Source organism: Heterodontus francisci, chromosome 9, assembly GCF_036365525.1.
Source record: "Heterodontus francisci isolate sHetFra1 chromosome 9, sHetFra1.hap1, whole genome shotgun sequence".
Lineage (NCBI taxonomy): Eukaryota > Metazoa > Chordata > Chondrichthyes > Heterodontiformes > Heterodontidae > Heterodontus > Heterodontus francisci.
This window is the reverse complement of record NC_090379.1, coordinates 91,221,443-91,241,563: the sequence shown is the minus strand read 5'-3', so window position 1 is coordinate 91,241,563 and position 20,121 is coordinate 91,221,443. Positions and strand designations below refer to the sequence as shown.

Below are 20,121 nucleotides of genomic sequence, written 5' to 3'. Positions count from 1 at the left end.
GTCTTTTTATTTGTATAATTTTAGGAAAATACTCAATTTGCTACTTTTTATTTGAAAGATTTGGACATTAAGTAATGAGTCCAATGCCTGAGCACTGCTTAGAATGGTGTATCTCATCAATAACTTCACTGCAGCAATTGCAACTTGTGCTCAATTGCATTACTCAGTCCTTTACATGCAATATAGAACAGTTGTCTGGCTGCAGGGTAACATTCTTCAGACTTCATGCACCTATTAAACATCAACCCCACTCACTCTAAAAACTAACAAATCAAATCAAGTATAGTAACAAAAACAGCCATAATCTAAATACTGGAATAACATTTTATTTATTGTGAATATAATGTAACAGAAGATTTTTCCAAAACTGACAAAATACAATTCAGCAAGTTACAGTACCAAAGTTATAACAATTTTAAAAAGCTCTAATTTTTTTTTAAGATAACAGCTACCAGTTGGAGTAATGACAGCAATAAACCACAAATAGTTTAGGAATGTCAACACAACCTCTTTGTAGAAAGACTCCCTTCAAACTACTGCAAATTACAGATTAACAAAATTATTTTAAAATGTTAATTTTTACAGCTAAGCTGAGATGGTATAGCACAACAAAAAGGGCAACAGAGGGCAGCAACAAAGAACAGGGCCCAGGATGACTTGTATAGTTGATTTTGTCCATCCTTCACTTCAGCTGTCTCTAGGAAATAACGGTTCTAAAAATCAAATCTAAAGTGCCAATAAGCCTGCAAGTTCATGGACTGGAAAATATATTGCTGCCCAAGTGATTTGGCTGATGTAAATAAATAAGCGATTGAATTGACTTTACAGAGTGCTTAAAAAGATACATAAGCTCCATATATATTTTGCATCTGATAACTTACAAATGACATGGGCAACAAGCAAGCCAGAACTTGATTCAAGACAAGTTTGGCTAGTTGTTTGCTAAATAACCACTCAGGTGCCACATGCATAAGTTGCTGCAGAAATGGCATGAATCTGCTGAACCACTTGGAAATGTACGTCTAGTTAAGAGTTAGAAAGAATGGCGGTCTAATTTTGCACATCTATTTTAAAGTGGTTTGTGATTGCATTTGCTAACAGGCTTGTGTTTAGCTTACAGCAATAATCCACTTCATGATCCATACTATATGGCTGTGATATGGTTTTATTTCACTGAATATTAGTTACTGGAAAGTGTACAAACTTCAAAATAGGACAGATTTGATGGTTCAGGTTGCATCAAAGTTGCCCTTTGTCAGAAGAGAAAACTTCAATTCATTCAATGGAAGAACAAATAGATAAAATGACTAGTGCAGTGCCTCGGTGAATCACCCTTTCTGAACTTAATTATCCAGCTAAATGGAACAGAAGTGAACACAGGATAATAAATTCTTAGCACTTGAAAGCCCAAATTAGACTTTTGGGAGCTCTTTGTAATGCAAATTTCTATTTCCTCTGAAGGACACAATACTTACCAAAGCCATCAAATTAAGGAACACCTTTGTTCCAACAGCCACAATATGACTTTCTCCCCAAGTTACATATGCTCTAAGACACATTTTAGTATCATTTTCTGAAAGAGATAACATTCCAGTTCACTTCAGTACATTTTTTTTCATTTACAGCATTGTGAAATTTTCTAGGAACATAAATAATTTAAACCCAACTGCCTTACTGGGATTACACAACAACGTTTAGAGCAAAGTTTAACATATTGCAATGATATGCTTCAATTTAAAGGCGCTTTAAACTTATTTGGTCTATCACCAATATGGGTTTCTCCACTCAAAACAACAGGTTGACCTGCAGTCAGCTGCAGCAGAGGCCTTGTTTTATATAGTTTTATAGAGATATACAGCACTGAAGCCACCGAGTCTGTGCCAAACATCAACCACCCATTTATACTAATCCTACATTAATCCCATATTCCCTACCACATCCCTACACTTGGGGCAATTTACCTATCAACCTGCAAGTCTTTGGCTGTGGGAGGAAACCGGAGCACCTGGCAGAAACCCACAGTCACAGGGAGAACTTGCAAACTCCGCATAGGCAGTACCCAGGCAGAAATGAACCAGGGTCACTGGAGCTGTGAGGCTGTGGTGCTAACCACTGCGCCGTTGTATTCTGCAGCTGGGACAACCTCCTCCTGGGACCTACTAAATGTGCTGAATCTGTACAGCATGGCATCCTCATCCAAATCAAGAGATAAAGAAACATTTTATTCTATGGACCTGTTGGCGGCCAATTCAGAAAACAACAGGATCAGTCTTCCAGTGAGGCAAAGGATAATATATAAATGCAGTACAGGTCCATTTGACATCACTCTCTGTAAATGGGATTAAAAGTAAAAGCATTTTTATCTCCTCTCGGAGAGTTTGCCTTTGCTTCAACCTGAAAGATCATTAGTTATACATCTGAAATAAGACACATAAGAATCGGTATGAAATGATACAGATACGAGTCAGTGCTGGTAAAGGCAGTGTTCGCATGAATAAAAACAAATTAACTTCATTTTGGGAAAAGGTGGTGAATAGGTTTATTTATGGAATTCCTTTTGTCACGACTAAAAATTAACATTGGTTTTCATTTAAAATCTTAATTCATTTCAGTATTGCAACTTGACATTCATTTCTCCAGCTAGAATTGCTAATTCATGCCCTATCCAAACTGTTTGCCATGTATTGTGCAGAAACAAGAGTTTTCAGAAGAGAGGAGCCATTTGCCGGGGATCGTCAGGTAACACACTGATTGAGTCTTCTGCTTTTCCACATAGCATACACAACATGGTGTACTCCTGGTGTGAAAAGGGGAAAAATGTTGAATATTTAAGTCAAAATCAGTATTGCTGTAATGACTATCAACTCCATGTTAAACTTTATTACTGTGCATTGCAATTTTTAATCTGAATTTCGAACATGATATCTGAACTCCTTCCTAGGTGAAACAAAAACAAAAAATGCATGTAGGTCAATATCTGAAGGAAACACTTTCCCTTTTCCCAGCTGATCAGAGAATGGTTAAAGAATTAAGCGTCATTAAACTGGAAGAGAAGGTAATTTTAGCGGGAAGGTTTTTCAATGAAGATTACTTCACAGGGGATTCATGTCTGATAATTCCAAAAATGCAGCACTTTAAAACTCCTCCAACAAGCCAAGGCGGCATCCATTTCAATGCAGTCAACTTGAAATTATAAAGGACTCCGCTGCACTGGTCTAAAATTCTTACAAGTGCTCCTGACCAACTTTAGTTTGCTGATTTTCCTTATATACAAAGTTAGAGTACTTGGACCTTAAGTGCTCAAGTCCTAAGAGAAAGACACTCAAACTGATACTGATCAACAATGTGCACTCTCTAGAATTTATATTATGCTCCTCATGGTGAAGTGTTCACAAATCAGAGCAGGCCTAGCAATCACTGTGTCATGGCAGTATATATTGTTCAATTATATAAAGAGATCACACTTAGATAATAAAGAGCGTGGAAAAACATCAGCAGCTGTCTGGATTTAACTGACTTTTAAACCAGTTTTTAAGCTCAAAGAAGGGAGAATCTCAATACAATCTTGCTAGCTTTTCTAAAACTCTGTCCGATATACTACTGCAGACAAACAAAAACAAAATTACACCACATTACATGGCCTCTGCATGGAAGTATATCATGCTGCTGGATGTGGTAGAGTGGAAAATTGTTTTCAGAACTGCAGTTTAGAAAGCACTGAATAGCTCTTACCTGGTAATCATCAACAACAGTGAATGTGTACTCATGTTGTGCTATAATATGGTGGCAATTCTGACAGACATCTGGAAGAGATGATGGAACACAGATTAGAGTTGAGAAAGAAACAAATGGATCTGGTTCAGGCATGATGTTGCAGTGCAGCACACTATATTAACAAAAATAGATACCTGAGGTGTCATTATGTAAGCTGCAAAAGCAAACCTCAAGCAGCAAATAAATGTCACTGAAACCCCAGGATGAAACTAGAGCCTTGAAATCACTCTGGATATTTTATATACTACTTGCTGGGAACTTCATGGGTACAGCTTTATTTTCAGGATTTGTGTTCCCCTGGCAGCAGCCAATGGCATGTTGAGCACTCTCAAACACTGAATGATGCTGATGGCATGTTGAAGGGTTAATGGTCGTTACAAAAGCATGCCAATCAAAAATGATTACAGGAAAATAATGCATTTGGTGCTTAATATATTTCACTACCACATGGGTATGGTCAGTGATTCTAGTGTCAAAGTGGTTGTAGTCCCCTGTCCTCCTGAAAATGGCATCCGTGACCTGCCTGATGAGCTGTGACTGCAAGATGACACCTAGGTTCACAGTCTGGTTGTATAGAAATTCAAGGCGATGAAGACCTTGATGGCTGCAGGTAGGGGACGTTCATGGGGGCCATGAGACGTCAGGTCATAGTGGATCAGAGCACACAGGACCGAGACTATCTGCCTGGATAGGCACAGCCTCCTAAGGGACTGGCGGTTTGACATTTGCAGATAGCTGACTCTTGGGCTGTGCACCCGATGTCTTGGGTACTGCCTCCTTCCTCTTGCAGCTCCAGCTGTCCAGGAGGTTGCATCTGTGGCAGCTCATCCTGGCTGCTATGTCCAATGTCAGAGTAGCCTGTTCTGATCTGACCCCCATCAGCTGGGCTTTGTGCATTAACCAGGTCTTTCCTCTGCCAACCCCAGCTGGTCAAGCGATGCCAGCAGACTAACATCCCTCTCTGTATTTCTGCAACTCACCAAGAAAAGCAAACCTTATAATTGATAGGTAAATTGGCCATTGTAAAAAATTGCCCCTAGTGTAGGTAGGTGGTAGGAGAATTGAGGGAAGGTGGGGATGTAAGAGGGAAAATGGGATCAATGTAGGATTAGCATAAATGGGTGGTTGATGGTCGGCACGGACTCGGTGGGCCGAAGGGCCTGTTTCAGTGCTGTATTTCTCTATGACTCTATGCCATCTCTACGTCTAAACAGTAAAAGAACTGGGAAATTCTGCAACAAAAACCTAAATTTGCATCAGACTAATTATTTTTGAGTCTTCAAAATACATGACTTATAGCAGACAAATGCCAGTAACTTACGGTCATAGGTAACAATTTCCTCTCCATCATCATCATCTTGGGTACGATTAGCAATTAGCACAAAGTCTCTTTTACTGCACTCAGCACAACCCACATAATTTAGTAGAAAGGAGCCATTCTCCAAGCAGGTGTTACCCTGTATGGGAATTTAAAAAATGGAGATTCACACAGGACCTTAAATATCCATGTTTTTATTTTATTACTTATCCCTCCAGCCCTTATAAATATCTTTTCAACATGTACAATTTCCCCAGAGACACCCATTCCAGGGCCCTGCATTCTGCAACCAGCTACAAAGAAGTTGATTCCTGGGATGAAGGGGTTGCCTTATGAGGAAAGGTTGGGCCGACACTCACTGGAGTTTAGAAGAATGAGGGGTGATCTTATTGAATCATAAAAGATTATGAGGGGGCTTGACAAGGTAGATGCTGAGATAATGTTTCCTGACCTGGGGGAATCTACAGGGCACAGTTTCAAAATAAGGGGTCTCCCTTTAAGACAGGGATGAGAAGGAATTTCTTCTCTCAGAGGGTCATTCATCTGTGGAATTCCTGACAGAGAGCAGCGAAGGCTGGTTCATTGAATATATTCAAGGCTGAGCTAGACAGAGTTTTGAGCTACATGGGAGTAAAGGGTTTATGGGGTAAGGAAAGTGGAGTTAAGGCCGCAATCAGATCAGCCATGATCGTACTGAATGTAGATCGCATTGAAATACCAAATGGCCGACTCCTGCTCCTATTTCTAAAAAAAAAACTAAAGATAAACCAAAGGCGGAAAAGGTGACCTTTTTCCCAAATTTTCCCAACTGAGTTTATAAAACTACAGGCAGCGCAGCAGATGGTAAGCACAATTCAGGTACATTAAGAGTTCGGGTTGAGAAGGAGAATCCATGTTGTAAGGCCGTTTGCTCAAAGGACCATCACACCCACATCACATTTATAGGCAGATACCAAGAGGGAAAAGATAGCTGAAACCAACAAGGGAAAATGTACTCACATGTTACAATCTTAAAAGGAACAGACACACCTGGGGGGGGGTTTACATATTCAAATATCTGAAGGTGGCAGGACAAGTTGATAAGGTTGCTTAAAAAAGCACACAGGATCCTTGGCTTTGGAACACAGTACAAAAGCAAGGAAGTTATGCTAAACCTTTATAAATCACTGGTGAGACTTCAGCTGGGGTATTGCGCACCACTTTTAGAAAGGATGTCAAGGCTTTGGATAGGGTGCAGTGGAGATTTTTTTTTTATTCATTCACTGATATGGGCATCGCCTGCAAGAAGAGAGAGGTGAGAGGCTGAGGGAGATAATCACAGAGCTGAGGGCCAAGGTAGCTAAAGGCATGGTCGTCAATTGTGAGGCAAGGAAAATTGGAGATGTGCAAAAGGCCAGAATTTGAGGAGTGCAGAGATCTTGGAGGGTAGTTTGGATGGAGGATGCTACAGACATAGGAAGGAGTGAGGGCATGAGGGATTGAACAAAATTGTGAATTTTTTTAACTGAAGCATTGCCAGACCAGGAAGCAATGTAGGTCAGTGAGCAGGGCGGTGATGGGTGAACAGGACTTTGTCAGTTAGGATATGGAAAGTTTTGGAGGAGCTCAAGTTTACAGAGGATGCAAACACCAGTTGCTCTCCCATAATGTTGCACAAGGGTAGTGAAGACCTATTTTTTTTTTTTTTAGGCCTAACAGCGTTAGAATGGGGAAAGGATTTCTGCAAAAAGGAGAAATGGAACAGAACAGAGGTAGCCTTTGAGGAAGAACTGCAAACAGTGGAAGGTTAGGAAAAAAAGAAATTGGCAACCAATAGGTAAGTTGCAATGGGAAAAGCAACCGGTGGTGAACAAATAGAAATTTCGGCCAGCTTTTTATTTTGGTGAGGGGGTTTTAATACAATCCACAACTTACTTCTTGGGGGGAGGGGTTCTGGTTCATTTGAAATTCATCTCTCATGAATCTTTGACTTTGCAATTTTCTCCACTGGCTTGCAGATTAACTCAAAAGTACCCTTTTGGCATAGACATAACATTAAGTGACGTCCCATTATTTCCAATTTGTCATTTAACATTACTTGATTGCGCCATCTACAGGTATAGTATCGTCAGAGTTCTAAGACCACTCATCAAACATATTTTAGATAGATGCTCAGGTAGAAGATAGACTTATTTTACAGCCAGGAGAGTTACTTTGTGAAACAACCTATTTAAAAATCAAAGTTAAAGCCTGGTTACATGACACAAGTGGCTCAGGTGTCACTGTAAATTTCAAAGTGAGATTCAGGCTTTCCAGGATATCACTTTGGCTATAATTTACACTTGATGCAGAGGTGATTTTTTCTGACCGGAGATTTTAACTCATTCTGGGGCAAGGCTTCACTGACACTATCAGCCCTCTAACAACTTATCCAGCAACCAATCTTAATGTGATGCCCCTGACGGACAATGAAGGCCATTTACCAACAGATCATCACAATCAATCTGAACTCTGCCAACATCCAAAAATTTTAGGTGCGAGCTGATAACCAAACAAAGCGACATTGCCATCACATTCCTGCCCATTATGCTGCTAATCTGAGGATCTTGCCAGCAGGAACTTTGCACCACCACTGTTGTTTCTAAAGTGTACTGCAAACACACAGCTCCAAAGCAAAATAAATATTTGTGATATAATGTCTTTCAATTTTTTCTTAATAAAATCTTACTTCAGTCCATTCATTGGTATCCCCCTTATGCTGAGCAGCGCTTTAAGTGCAATGGCATTACTCTTGTGAAAGACACGCAGTGGCAAAATGCAACAGTTCTCTCTGTTTAAAAAAAGCAAAAAAGGAACAAATATGCAATACCTGCCTTGATAGGGAAAAGTTCCACAGGATGCCGCTGTCCTCCTGCACTTCAAAGTGGCCATTCTTCTTTCATAAGCCCAGCCGGTGACTGCTGGCAGGCTATTCAAACATGGCAGCGGTTGGGTGCAGCACAACCAAGCTTCACCCCAGCCTCACCCAACATCCACCGATATGCATTATGTTACAGGACACAGTGGATAGCGACGAGAAGTAGAAACCCTCGATCATTTTGTTCATAGGTACAGAATTCGAACTGCGATACCCCCACTGTAAATCCAGCCTGACTCTGGGATGACCAAAACTAAAACATGACTTCTTCCTGAGCTGTATGACTCATTACTGTAACATGTGGTACATTTGTCCACTCAGCCATCAAGCAAATTGATTTTTTAAAATTTCTGCAGCCATAAAGTCCAGAGAATACACTGGAGAGAACATACTAAAATAAACCAGAGCTAACCTGCAGACATACTGGCAGGCAATAAAACAAGTGGCAACTGGCTTGTAATATTTTTACTCATAGACTGGCCATGGAGGATGGATAACATATTTGCAAGCAATATGAACTACCACCCCAGTTTCCCTGCATTCTGCTATCAGACAAAAAAAGGTGCACATCATTCTAGTCACATGATGCAGTCTATCTTCATGTCTCACATTACTCTTCACTATATCAGCCTAACACATACATCATTCTTTACCCTCAGTCACACAGCTAAAGGCAGAGACAAAAATAACAGAAAACCAGCAAAAATATCAAACATATAACCAGCAAACCATTCAATTTATTAATGAACACCACTTTTATTCTTTAGATACAGGACAATAGCTGGCAGCCCCAGAGAACAACAATCTTGGGAGCTGGAAGATTGAAAACTTGTACTCCACTCTTGCAACTTATGATATCAGACCATTTAAATTAATCCCTGTCTCATTGCAATGATCTTACATATACAACACTACTATTCATTTCCACAGTAACTGGGATATGTTCGATTCCTCAGTGAATTTTGTTTTGTGCTCATAAAGCAGTGGTCAATTGGTACTGGGAAATTAAATTAGATCTTTCCAATTTTGGCACCTTGGATGAGCATCAAATACTCTCAAGTCCAACACAAACGAGTGTTCCCCAAAATGTCTGAACACAACCCCTATTGCACATTTCTAACTTTTGCCACTTTCCAATATTATGACTTGCTGAGTGAGATCATCAATTTGTGCTGAGTCAAGGACAAATGTTGAATGTACTAATGTTAGCTACGAAAGCAGCAGTTAGCACTAACACCTTAATAGTGTAGAGAAATCAGCCTGGGTTCCTGCACCCATCACTGCTGGATGTAGCATTCTGTGACTAGATAAAGACTGGGTTTTGGCCAACATGGTTGAATAGTCTACTGTGAAGGCTCACACGTTAATAAAGAACTGACAACCATGAAACCAAATCTCAACAGGAATTCAATACCTTCAGGACAGGAAGGAACAAATGGGTAGAAGAAAAAATCTTAAGGTATGAGTTCAGACTAGGAACCCCATCCATCCAGTTCCTCATCATGAAGCTTGATTGGAATTCTACTTCATGAAGAACTGTTGATCCATCATCTGTCACATTGCAGCACAGCATGCTGGAACACATACACACTGCGGCACCATCTCAGAGACCATATACCTCATTTAACATACCCCTCTCACCTAGATACCAATTTCAAGGAAAAAATGGGAGTGAAATTCAAGATCTCAGCGAGTGGCATAGTTCCCAAACACATTTAAACATGTCCAGCTGTACTTATGTATGTTTTTAATAAAAAAGAACCCTGCAGCAAAGACAGGCATATTTCAATCAGAATTGATATCACTTCTAGTCAGCAGCTTTGATCAGACGACAACTCAAGCCCACTGTCACCAAAGGGGCCCCCTGTCCGCAATGACCCAGCCCATTCTCCCTCCATCTTTATTTTATGGACACATTAACCAGCCCCCAAACCGCAGTCATCAGTCCCAGCCCCAAATCCTCCAAACCCCAGATCCTGGGGCCCACAAACCCCAAGCCTCCACCTAGACAGTGCAGAATATGACAGAAGAGGCCTGAGATTTAAAGAGAGGCAACAGCAGAAACGGCAGAACAGATTAAATAAACACCAAGGGAATCTGAGGTGACATCACAGCAAACCCAGAGGAGGACATCATATTGTTACGAACGACCACTCAAGACAAAGCCCCCAATCAAAATATATGATTCTGATTGTGGTAGGAGAAATGCACTGTTGATTCAATCCCGCTCCTCCACAGATCACCTAACATATCATTGTAAACTTTCCAAATTGAAGAAAACCACAGTCAAATTGACCATCTACCAACCTTGAATAAAGCTAACCAAACCAGGTGTCTCTCGAACAAATTAACGGTTTAACTAGAAAAACTAAATTCTTAAACACTAAGATATAAAAATTTAAAATAGAAAAAATTAGTGTCCTTGCAGATTGACGCTCCTGCCGAAGTGGAATCTTCCAATGTTGAACAGTCCAAGGTTGCTTGAAGTCCTCACAGCCATCCGATGGGGAAAAAAGGTTCTTCAACAGTAGAACAATCAGTAGTTTATTTTCAGAAGTTGAAGTGATGCTCTTCTTCCAGCGATGAATTCAGCAACCAACAACTTGCAGAAACTTTTCAATGAATCAATTTGGCTTTAGAATTGTTTTGAGGGTGAAAAAGTGATTAGTCTAAAATTCACCTCCCTTCTGTTTAAACTATCAGAGAACTCCGCTAAGTTCATGCTGGTTCAGCTGTCTGTCCGTGTCTGTGTCAAAAAACAGTTTTTTAAGCCAGTTTCAAATGTCAACAGCAACATTGTATCTCGTGTCCTTGGTCCGCAGTGGCTACAGCAACGGGAAAGCACATTTGAAGCTGGCTGTATCCTACGGCATTGAGAATGCATTCTTTGACTCAGTCCCTGGAGCTTGTTGCCTTAAAACAGTACTGATCCTTTTCCAGCCTTAAAAGACACGTCACATACTTCCCGAAAAAAAACTACAGGATCATAATATCACAAGGAGGAGCAGCGTCACTAAGTTACAGTAAATATTGAATTGAACCTGCCTGTAACCTAAATTACATCAAGTAGTTGAGTCAAGTTTATTTCTGCTAAGTTTCAACTACTCATATAATCAATAGTGGCAGGGCACTTCAGGCCCATCAAACACACATCCTGTGCCATGTGGGTACTCCAGGACACTTGTGCAACCACATATGCACGAAGTGCTGTCAGCTGCTGGAGCTCAAGCTCCAAGTTTTGGAGCTTGAGCAGCAGCTGGCGTCACTGCAGTGCATCTGCAAGCCTGAGCACTTTGATGGATGTGCTCACCCCACAGCATAAGATTGCGCAGGCAGAGAGAGCTTGGGAGACCACCAGTCAGACAAGGACTAGGCAGGTAGTGCAGGAGTCCCAGAGTGCATCTCGCTCTCTAACTGGTGAATACTGGTGAGGGCAATGGCTCCTCTGGGAGTACAGCTATAGCCAGATCCATGGCACCATAGGTGACTCAGCTGTACAGGTCAGGAGGAAGGTCAGAAAAGCAATAATGATCAGGGATTCAGTAGTTAGGGGGACAGAGAGAGAATTCTGCAGCTGCAGATGTGACTCCAGGATGGTATGGTGCCTCCTTGGTGCCAGAGTCAAGGGTGTCACTGAGTGACTGCATAGCATTGAGAGAGAAAGGTGAGCAGCCAGATATAATGGTCTATATCAGTATCAATAATATAGGTAGAAAGAGGGATGAGTTCTTGCAGGTGGATTTTAAGGAGCTAGGAAAGTAGTTAAAAAGTAAGACCTTAAAAGGTAGCAATCTCTGGACTATTCCCAGTGCCACACACTAGTGAATACAGAAATAGGAGCATAAATTAATGCATCGCTGGAGAGATGGTGCAGGAGGGAGGGCTTTACATTCCTGGGGTATTGGGACTGGTTCTGGGGAAAGTGGACCTGTGCAAGCTGGATGGGTTGCACCTGAACAGAGCTGGGACCAGTATCGTAGCAGGAAGGTTTGCTAGTGCTATTGGGGAGGGTTTAAACTAGCTTTGAAGAGGGGTGGGAACCTGAACATAGGCAGAGAAGAATAGGGACAGGTGGGGATGTGGTAGGAATATGGAATTAGTGTAGGATTAGTATAAATGGGTGGTTGATGGTCGGCACAGACTCGGTGGGCCGAAGGGCCTGTTTCAGTGCTGTATCTCTAAACTAAACTAAAACTAAAAGCTGGAAATGGAAAGCAGGAAATTAGTAAACAAGAATGGAGGGAAGAGAAAACAAAGGCTGGAAAATAAGCAACAAAAGGAATTGTTCAGTAATTAGTGGTACATACTTCAAGGCAAGGAGTCTAATGAATGAGGCAGATGAGCTGAGGGCATAGATAGACCCTTGGAAGTACGATATCATAGCTATTACTGAAACATGGCTTAAACAAGGGAAGGAATGGTATCTCAACCTTCCTGGTTACAGGATGTTCAGACAGGATAGAGAGTGATGAAAAAGGAGAGGTGACTTGCAATATTGGTCAAAAAAACAATCACAGCTGTGAAGAGCAATGATAGGTCTTCATTGGATGATCCTTCTAGCATACGTGTTGAACTGAGAAATGAAAAAGGGGCAATCACACTACAGGGAGTATACTATAGACCCCAAAACAGTCAAAGGGAGACAAAAGAGCAAATATATATGCAAATTGCTGAGAAGTGCAGAAACAACAGGACAGTAATAGTGGAGGATTCCAACTACTGAAACTTTAACTGGGATATCAATGTAAGATGCATACAGGGACCAGAAATATTAAAATGCAACCTAGCAAGCTCAACAAGAGAAAGGGCAGTTCTAGGTTCAGTTTATGAAATGAAGCTGGGAGGGTGGAAGAGTATTAGTGGGAAAGCATTTTAGTTTAGTTTAGTTTAGAGATACAGCACTGAAACAGGCCCTTCGGCCCACCGAGTCTGTGCCGACCATCAACCACCCATTTATACTAATCCTACACTAATCCCATATTCCTACCACATCCCCACCTGTCCCTATATTCCCCTACCACCTACCTATACTAGAGGCAATTTATAATGGCCAATTTACCTATCAACCTGCAAGTCTTTTGGCTTGTGGGAGGAAACCGGAGCACCCGGAGAAAACCCACGCAGACACGGAGAACTTGCAAACTCCACACAGGCAGCACCCAGAATTGAACCCGGGTCGCTGGAGCTGTGAGGCTGCGGTGCTAACCACTGCGCCACTGTGCCGCCCTTTGGTGATAATGATCATAATTCAGTTAGATTTAACATAGTAATAGAAAAGGACAAAGACAGACCAAGAGTAAAAGTTTTAAGTTGGGGAAAAGCCAATTTTACTAAGCTGAAATATGATTTGGCAAAACTGGACTGGAAACATTTACTTGGAGGTAAATCAGTGTCAGAGCAGTAGGAGGTATCCGAGGAGGAGATAGAGAGGGTTCAGAACAAATAATGTTCCCACAAAAAAAAGGTGGGCCTCCCAAATCTAGACCACCCCCACCAAGATGTCAAAGAGGACGTAGAGTAGCATAGGCAAAAAAAGGGAAGCTTATGTCAGACACTGAGAGCTCAATATTGCAGAAAGCCTAGAAGAATACAGAATGTGCAGGTATGACGTTAATAAGGAAATTCGGAAAGCAAAGCAAGGGCATGAAAAAAATACTGGCAAGTAAAATCAAGGGAAACCCAAAGGTGGTTTAAAAATACATAGAACAAGAAGTTAACTAAGGAAAAAAATAGGGCCAATAACAGACCAAAAAGGTAACTTGCGTGTGGAGACAGAAGACATAGGCATGGTTCTTAATGAATACTTTGCACTTTGTTTTTGTAAAAGAGAGGGACAATGGAGATGCTGCAGTTGAGGAGTGTGAAATAATGGACGGTATAAACATAGAAAGAGGAAATATTAAGGGGTTTAGCATGTTTGAAGGTGAATAAATGCATCCCAGGCCACTCAGAGGCAAGGAAGGAAAAAGCAGAAGCTCTGACCATCATTTACCAATGCTCTCTGGCAACAGGCATGGTGCCAGAGGATGGCTAATTTTGTATTGCTATTTAAAAAGGGGAGGAAGGGACAGACTGAGTAATTACAGGCAAGTCAACCGAACTCTGCAGTGGGCAAATTGTTGGAAAACATTCTGCTGGAGAATATAAATGGTCATTTAGAAAGGCACAGATTAATCAAGGGCAGTCCCATGGATTTGTTAAGGGAATGTTGTGTGTGACGAAACTGAAATTTTTTGAGGAGGGTAGCCCATTCAATGCAATCTACATGGATTTTATCAAGGCTTTTGACACGGTCCCACATGACAGGCTGGTCAGAATTAGAGCCCATCCGATCCAAAGGCAAGTTGAATCTGAGGTTGACTCAGCAGCAGGAAGAAAGCAAAGGGTAATGGTCAACTGGTGCCTTTGTGACAGGAAGGCCGTTGCCAGGAGGATTCGGCCAGGCTCAATATTAAATTGTTAGCTTTTCATGGTATATATCAATAATTTAAACTTAGTTGTGGCCCTGCAATTAAGAAGTTTGCGATAATACAAAAATTAGCTATGTGGTTGGTAGTGAGGAAGAAACCTGTAGACTGCAGGAAGGTATCAATGGACTGGTCAGATGGGTAGAAAAGCGGCAAACGGAATTCAACCTGGAGAAATGTAAAGTAATGCATTTGGTGAGCAGAGAAGTCAATAACCAGGGGGCACAGATTTAATATAACTGACAAAGGATCAGAGGGGAGCTGAGGAGTAATTTTTCACCCAGAGAGTTTTGAGGGTCCGGAACTCACTGCCTTAAAAAGGTGGTAAAGGCAGAAACTCTCATCCCATTTATAAATACCTGGATATCCACCCGACGTGCTGAAACCTACAGGGCTATGGGCCAAGAGCTGGAAAGTGGAATTAAAGTGATTGGCTGGTAGAGACACGATAGGCCGAGTGGCCTCCTATTCAGCAGCAAATGTTCAATATTACACCCCCTCCCAATCCCCAACCACCTCCCGTCCCCCCTGGACCCGAAGCTGCTCTCACCCGCTCGGGATATTCCTTCTGAACGCAGCCCGCACACATCCTGGACCGATTCCCGGTCACTGCGGTAACCGGCGCCGCCTAAGCCAGCGACAGTCACCGACTGATGACCTCACTCCCCGCTTGATTCTCGCGAGATTAGTGCGCGCGACAACTCATTTGTCAGCTATTATTAATAAAGTTCGTGCATTCAAACCAAGACGGGGAGTGTATTTGGAACAAGGTAATTAACAGTGGGGAGGTTTATTCAGGCAGACAAATCTTAGCATCATCCCTTAGTAACAATCAGTTGTTTCTTGAATGATTCCAGGGTTTTTCCCCTTCCAATGCTCTACCTGGAAGCTGATCACAATTTTTGAAGTGAAGGAGATATTCCTGATTTTTGCCCTAAAAGTCCCCTTCTCCAGTTTGAAGCACGTCACCTAGTTGTTCTCCAGCAGTTCAAAGTAACAGTTGCAGCTCTAGATTGGGCATGGTAGTCATTTGGATGCTCCAGCTGTCACATAAGGACCAAAATGGCGTATATTTACAGTGTTTTATGCTGGACACCATTTTGGTGAGGGTGTTAGCATACGCAGTGAAGAGCCATTGGAGGTATGCAGAGCAGGCAGATAATGGTGTCTATGAATGTGCAACGCTAATTTGACATAAGTGCTGCAATTTTGAAGTTCCATGGGCGGCACAGTGCCGCAGTGGTTAGCACAGCACAACTCCAGCGACACGGGTTCGATTCTGGGTACTGCCTGTGCAGAGTTTGCAAGTTCTCCCTGTGACTGCGTGGGTTTCTGCCAGGTGCTCCGGTTTCCTCCCACAGCCAAAGACTTGCAGATTGATAGGTAAATTGGCCATTGTAAATTGCCCCTATTGTAGGTAGGTGGTAGGAGAATTGAGGGAAGGTGAGGATGTGGTAGGGAATATGGGATTAATGTAGGATTAGTATAAATGGGTGGTTGATGGTCGGCATAGACTCGGTGGGCTGAAGGGCCAGTTTCAGTGTTGTATCTCTCTATGACTATGTTCCAGTTAATACACGGGAGAACACAAGAATTAGAAGCAGGAGTAGGCCATTCGGCCAGTTAGCCTGCTCTGTCATTTGATATGATCATGGCAGTTCTGATTGTGGCCACAACTCCACTTTCCTGTTTGCCCCCCATGACCTTGACTTCCTTGTTGATCAAAAATCTAACTCATACTTGAATATATTCAATGCCCCAGCCTTCACTGCTCTCTCAGGAAGAGAATTCCACAGACTGATGACTCTCAGAGAAAAAATATTTCCTCATCAAAGTCTTAAAAGGGAGACCCCTAATTTTTAAACCACGTCTCCGAGTTTGAGACTCCACTACAAAGGGAAACATCCTATCAGCATCTGTCCTGTCAAGTCCCCTCAGGATCTTATGTTTCTATAAGATCATCTCTCATTCTTCTAAACTCTAATGGGTATAGGCCCAACTTGCTCAACCTTTCCTCATAAGATAACCCCTTCATCCGAGAAATCAGTCAAGTGAACCTTCTCTGAACTGCTTCTAATGCAATTATATTTTTTCTTAAGTAAGGAGTCCAAAACTATACACAGTACTCCAGATGCAATCTAACTAAGGCCCTTTACAGCTGTAGCAACACTTGCCCACTTTTATACTCAATTCCCCTTGCAATAAACACCAACGTTCCATTTGCCTTCCTAATCACTTCTTGTACCTGCATACTAACTTTTTGTGATTTGTGTACCAGGACACACAGATCCCGATGTATCATAGAGTTCTGCAGTCTCTCTCCATTCAAATAATATACTGCTTTTCTATTCTTCCTGCCAAAGTGGATAAGTTCACACTTTCCCACATTATACTCACATTTGCCAAATTTTTGCTTATTCGCTTAACCTATCTAAATCCCTTTGTAGATTCTTTATGTCCTCTTGAAAGCTTACTTTCCTACCTATCTTTGTGTCATCAGCAAATTTAGCTTCCATGCATTCTGTCCCTTCATCCAATTCATTGATACAGATTGTAAATAGTTGAGGCCCGAGCACTGATCCCTGTGGCACTCCACTAGTAACGGCTTGCCAACCTGAAAAATGACCCATTTATCCCTACTCACTGCTTCCTGTTAGCTAACCAATCCTCTATCCATGCTAATATAAAAGCAAAATACTGCGGATGCTGGAAATCTGAAACAAAAACAAGAAATGCTGGATTCACTCAGCAGGTCTGGCAGCATCTGTGGAAAGAGAAGCAGAGTTAACGTTTCGGGTCAGTGACCCTTCTTCGGATATCCATGCTAATATGTTACCCCTACACCTTGAGCTCTTATTTTGTGTAGTAATCTTTGATGTGGCACCTCAGCAAATGTCTTTTGGAAATCCAAGTACAGCACATCTACAGGTTCCCCTTTATCCACCTTGTTTGTTACTTCCTCAAAGAACTCTAATAAATTAGTCAAACGCGATTTCCCTTTCACAAAACCATGTTGGCTCTGCCTAATTGCAGTATGATTTTCTAAATGTCCTGCTATTACCTCCTTAATAATGGATTACAGCATTTTACCTGTGACAGATGTTAGGCTAAATGGCCTATAGTTTCCCGCTTTCTGTCCCCTCCTTTCTTGAATAGAGAAGTTATATTTGCAATTTTCAAATCTGCTGGGACCTTTCCAGAATCTAGGGAATTTTGGAAGATCACAACCAATGCACCTACTATCTCTGCAGCCACTTATTTTAAGACCATAGGTTGGAAGTCATGAGGTCCAGGGGACTTGTCAGCCTTTTGTTGTAATAGTTTTCCCAGTACCTTTTCCCTAGTGATTGTAATTGTTTTAAATTCCTCCCTCCCTTTTATCTCTTGATTTTCAAGTATTCTTGGGATGCATTTTGTATCTTCGACAGTGAAGACAGACACAAAATACCTGTTCAACACTTCCACCATTTCCTTATTTCCCATTATTTATTCCCTTGTCTCACTCTTTAAGGGACCAATGTTCACGTTAGTTACTCTTTTCCTTTTTAAATACTTGTAGAAACTCTTACTATCTGTTTTTATATTTCTACCTAGCTTTCTCTCATACTCTAATTTCTTCCTCAATATTTTTAGTCATTTTTTGCTGGTTTCTAAAATCTGTTCAATCTTCTGACCTACCACTAATCTGCACAATATTGTACACTTTTTCTTTCAATTTGATACTATCCTTAACTTCCTTATTGAGCCATGGATGATGCATCCTTCTCATAGTCTTTCTTTCCCAATAGAACATATCTTTGCTGAGAGTTATGAAATATCTCCTTAAATGTCTGCCACTGCTTCTCTACTGTCCTACCTTTTAATCTATTTTTCCAGTTCACTTTAGCCAATTCTATCATATCCTTGTAATGCCTTTATTTATGTTTGAGATACTGGTCACTCCTCATCCACAAACTGAATATGAAATTCTGTCATGTTATGATCATTGTTGCCTAGAGGCTCCTTTACTCTGAGGTCATGAATTAATCCTGTCTCATTGCACATTGCCAGGTCTAAAATAGCCAGCTCCCTGGTTGGCACCAGAATGTACTGCTGTAAGAAATTGTCCTAAATACAGTCTATGAACTCATCTCTCAGGCTACCTTTGCCAATCTGATTCATCCAATCTATATGTAAATTAAAATCACCCACAATTATTAGAGTACCTTTCTTACAAGGCCCCATTATTTTTTCCTATATACTCTATCCTACAGTGTAGCTACTGTTAGGGGGCCTATAAACTAGTCCCAGAAGTGACTTCTTACATTTGCTATTTCTTATCTCTACCCAAACAGATTCTACATCTTGATCTTCTGAACTAAGGTCATCTCCCACTACTGTACTAATGTCATCCTTAATTAACAGAGCTACCCCACCACCTTTTCCTAGCTTCCCGTCCTTGCAAAATGTCAAATACCCTTGAATATTTAGGTCCCAATCTTGGTTGCCTTGCAACCACGTCTTTGAAATGGCTATCAGATCATACATATTTATGTCTATTTGTGCCATCAGTTCATGCATTGTGTTACAAATGCTGCATGCATTCAGCTACTGAGCCTTTAATTCTGTCTTTCTTGCAAGAATCTAGGGAATTTTGGAAGATCACAATGCACCTACTATCTCTGCAGCCACTTATTTTAATTCTTGCAAACTCTGGCCTCAGCTGCTGGTGCACTCCAGTTTATGTGCTTTGTGCCTTCCTGCCACATTTTGGTTATCATTACCCATAACGCTACCCTGCTCTATTGCCTTGTCCTTTCTCTTTAATTTATCACATCTCCCCTCACCTGATCCCTTCCCCTCCAGCCCGCCTCCCCCTGCCAACTATTTAGTTTAAAGCCCTCTCTAACGTCCTCGACATATGACTCTCCAGAACTCTGGTCCCAGCATGGTTCAGGCGAAGACCATCCCAATGGTACAGCTCCCATTTTCCCCAGTACTGGTGCCAGTTCCCCATGAATCAAAACCCATTTCTCCCACATCAATATTTGAGCACAAATTCAACTCTCTCATCTTATTTATTCTATGCCATTTCGCTCGTGTCTCAGGTAGTAATCCAGAGATTATTATCTTTGTGGTTCTGCTTTATAATTTCACCCCCAACTGCTCATAATCCCTAAGCAGAACCTCTTTCCTAGTTCTGTCTATGTCGTTGGTATCTACATGGACCACGACAACTGGATACTTCCCCTCCCACTGCAAGTTCCTGTCCAGCCCCAAGCAGACCCTGGCACAGGCAGGCAACAAAGCCTTCTCGACTCGGTAATACCCTCTCTTAATCTGGTACAGCTGAACATATGTTCAGCAGAAGGAAGGATTAAAGGGATCATCAGTTGCTTATAGGTTAGTTGTTGGTAGTCCTGAAGGAATTTTTGCTGACTTCACAGCTTCTGCACAAACCAGTTGCTCCCAGACATAGGTGCACTAGTCGCCATTCCCATTGGAATACAGCACGACTTGGAAAATAAACAGAGGCCATGCACAGCAGAAGAAGCTGCTAGAAGAGGAGGAGAGGGAGAAGGGCTCTCAACAGGAGGCTATATCTACCCAGGGTGTTCAGGGAGCAATTCTCCTAACTGAACCTCAGCGATGAACAATATGTGTGGTCTCTCTGCTTCAGTAAGGAT

General features: G+C 41.6%; 1 protein-coding gene across 1 annotated transcript; it reads right to left on the bottom strand.

Annotated features, from left to right (window-relative positions):
• Window positions 1-310: 310 nt before the first annotated feature.
• Window positions 311-15,123, bottom strand: churc1 (churchill domain containing 1). Its single transcript, XM_068039480.1, has 4 exons — window positions 15,006-15,123; window positions 5,096-5,231; window positions 3,733-3,803; window positions 311-2,797 (listed from the first exon to the last, which is right to left on the bottom strand). The coding sequence occupies exons 1-4, from the start codon at window positions 15,042-15,044 to the stop codon at window positions 2,705-2,707; spliced, it is 339 nt and encodes a 112-aa protein (XP_067895581.1). The 5' UTR covers window positions 15,045-15,123; the 3' UTR covers window positions 311-2,704.
• Window positions 15,124-20,121: the final 4,998 nt, after the last annotated feature.

Bases quoted from the DNA above. Each gene is read 5' to 3' on its own strand.
- churc1 (XM_068039480.1), bottom strand. From the start codon at position 15,044: ATGTGTGCGGGCTGCGTTCAGAAGGAATATCCCGAGCGG. The intron at 5,232-15,005 runs GTGAGAGCAGCT...ATTCCCATACAG, and splicing joins AGAAGGAATATCCCGAGCGG to GGTAACACCTGCTTGGAGAA. The intron at 3,804-5,095 runs GTAAGTTACTGG...CATCTCTTCCAG, and splicing joins GGAAATTGTTACCTATGACC to ATGTCTGTCAGAATTGCCAC.